This window comes from Triticum dicoccoides, unplaced genomic scaffold (genome assembly GCF_002162155.2).
Source record: "Triticum dicoccoides isolate Atlit2015 ecotype Zavitan unplaced genomic scaffold, WEW_v2.0 scaffold19857, whole genome shotgun sequence".
Classification (NCBI taxonomy): domain Eukaryota; kingdom Viridiplantae; phylum Streptophyta; class Magnoliopsida; order Poales; family Poaceae; genus Triticum; species Triticum dicoccoides.
In genome coordinates, this window is record NW_021233318.1 from 1 (window position 1) to 2017 (window position 2017).

General features: G+C 50.3%; 1 protein-coding gene across 1 annotated transcript; it reads right to left on the minus strand.

Annotated features, from left to right (window-relative positions):
• Positions 1–562: 562 nt before the first annotated feature.
• On the minus strand, positions 563–1518 carry LOC119345012 (F-box protein PP2-B10-like). The gene is made up of 3 exons (XM_037615259.1): positions 1428–1518; positions 1179–1315; positions 563–1068 (listed from the first exon to the last, which is right to left on the minus strand). Exons 2-3 carry the CDS (start codon positions 1310–1312, stop codon positions 567–569), a joined length of 636 nt encoding a protein of 211 aa, XP_037471156.1. The 5' UTR covers positions 1313–1315; positions 1428–1518; the 3' UTR covers positions 563–566.
• Between the last annotated feature and the right edge of the window lie 499 nt (positions 1519–2017).

Below are 2017 nucleotides of genomic sequence, written 5' to 3' on the forward strand. Positions count from 1 at the left end.
CCTCTTGCCATTACTCACATTGGAATTCGCATCGCGCTCGCCCCACCGGCCAGACGCCGCAATCCTATCCAAGTGGCACGGGAACTGTACTATCTGGCCCTCTACGAAGCCTGCGTCGTCGCGCCATCCCTGACCGTCGATCACAACCTCGTCGGCATCAAGGAACACCAGCCGCTGCCCTCGCCGGCGGATGAAACCCGGCCGGAATATCAGTACTTAAAATAGATTAGTTTGCAGGTGTTGGCTAAATTTATTATGCTGAGAATCGACTAAATGGACAAAATGAAGGACGGCCGTGGATGTTCTTTCTTTACTTTGCTTTTGTGGGTTGTGTTCATGCCGGCAAAATCTCCTGATGCACGTTGTACCTTCTTTAATACAACATGAATAAAATTTCGTATCATCTAAAAGACATAAATAAAAACCTTAACTTGGCATACGCGTTAATCTAGTGATCGAGGTGAAATTTAGATGGATAGTTAAGCTTTCACTTGCAACAACTCAAACAGATTGTTTTTTAGAAAGGAATGCAGACGACGGCTCTTAACCCAACAAGCTCATCAACATCATCGCTTAGTTCTAATCTCAATACCCCACACAATAAGACCAGCCTTGTAAACTCCTCCTTCTGTTTCCTTTAGGCACACAGACACCTCGCTATCGCAGCCTTGTCCATTGTAGAACTCGCCAAGCTCGACCTCCATCCAGCTGTCAGCCCTTTTTCGAGGGAGCATAACATCATCTGTGAGAGGAATTGCATGATAGCTCGTACGAGGCAGCTGCTGGTTTTCCCAGCTTGCAATTGCCCTCAAGATATGTTTGCGAGGTACCCCGTCATCCCCATCCCCATCCTCCACGCAGGCTTGGAGGCAAACTTGGCGTGTTGAGTCATTCCCTCCAACACTGATTGATGCCTCTTGAAACGGGAAATCGAGATTGAAGAACACATCGGCTAGCTTGAACACCATGTAAGCAGCGTACTTGGAGTTTGGGCTGAGCATTGTGCTATGTATTTCGCCACGGATTAACAGCCACCAAACTCCCCGAAGTTGAGCTGCTTCACCGAAGCTGTCGCAAATGCAAGGGTATGGGTATGGTTAGTACTAACACTGCATGGAACGAATACCATCAGATTAGAGATGATAGGAACTAAATTTATAAGCCTAATTACTATGAACCTCTTGTTTGCTTGGATCTCATCAGAACGGAGCTTGATCCACTCCCAGTATTGTCTTGTCTCGCCCCACGAAATATGCAGGGATCTCGCCGAGAGCATGTAGCACTTGGCGCCCGTAGCCCGGTCCAGCCACATGCTCTGCACAAAAGACCGGCAGAATTCTGAATTTTGATCGAGTAGAAAAGGACGCAAGCACCCAATGTAGTTGGGTTGGGCGATTACATTTGCATGGGATCTGTACTGCACGTACCACGAAGTTGCCTGGGAGGAGCGCCGGTTGATCGGAGAGGCATCTGAACAATCCCTTCTTGGACGGCGGCGCGCGGCGGAGCACGCCTTGAGCGAACCGTGGGAGGTCGCGGGGCAGGAAGGAGGACCAGACGGCGCAGAGTCCGCGGCGGCGAGGAAGGCCCGGGAGACGGCGGCACAGCGTCCGGCGTCAGGCGGCGACGTGAGGGAGATGATCGACGCGAGGAGCTCCTCCGACAGGCGCGAGATCTCGTTGCCGTCTCCTTCCATGATGGGATTGATCTGTCGTGTTGGATCGGATGGACTAGTTGTTTTTTTAGGGAAGAATCGGATGGACTAGTTATTTGGGGGGTTGGAGGCGGTTCGATCCTAGGAAGATTGCAAAAGGCGTCCAAGCCGAGACATTTTCTCTTTCTATATATTCGGCCCGGCCCACAGTGACGTGCACTTATAAACACAGCCCAGCCGACAAATACATGCAATTAGCCGACTTTTCTAGCTTAAGAAAACAGACTTTTCTCGCTCAGGGTATTATACGCCGTATTGGTGGTGAATGGCCAAACCACGAACTTCTGGCAGCACAACTGTTAC

What these genes read in the sequence shown, in the direction of transcription:
- LOC119345012 (XM_037615259.1), bottom strand. Translation starts at nt 1,312, where the DNA reads ATGTGGCTGGACCGGGCTACGGGCGCCAAGTGCTACATGCTCTCGGCG. An exon ending in GAGATCCAAGCAAACAAGAG is followed by an intron (nt 1,069 to 1,178) that starts GTTCATAGTAAT and finishes CATTTGCGACAG; the next exon opens with CTTCGGTGAAGCAGCTCAAC.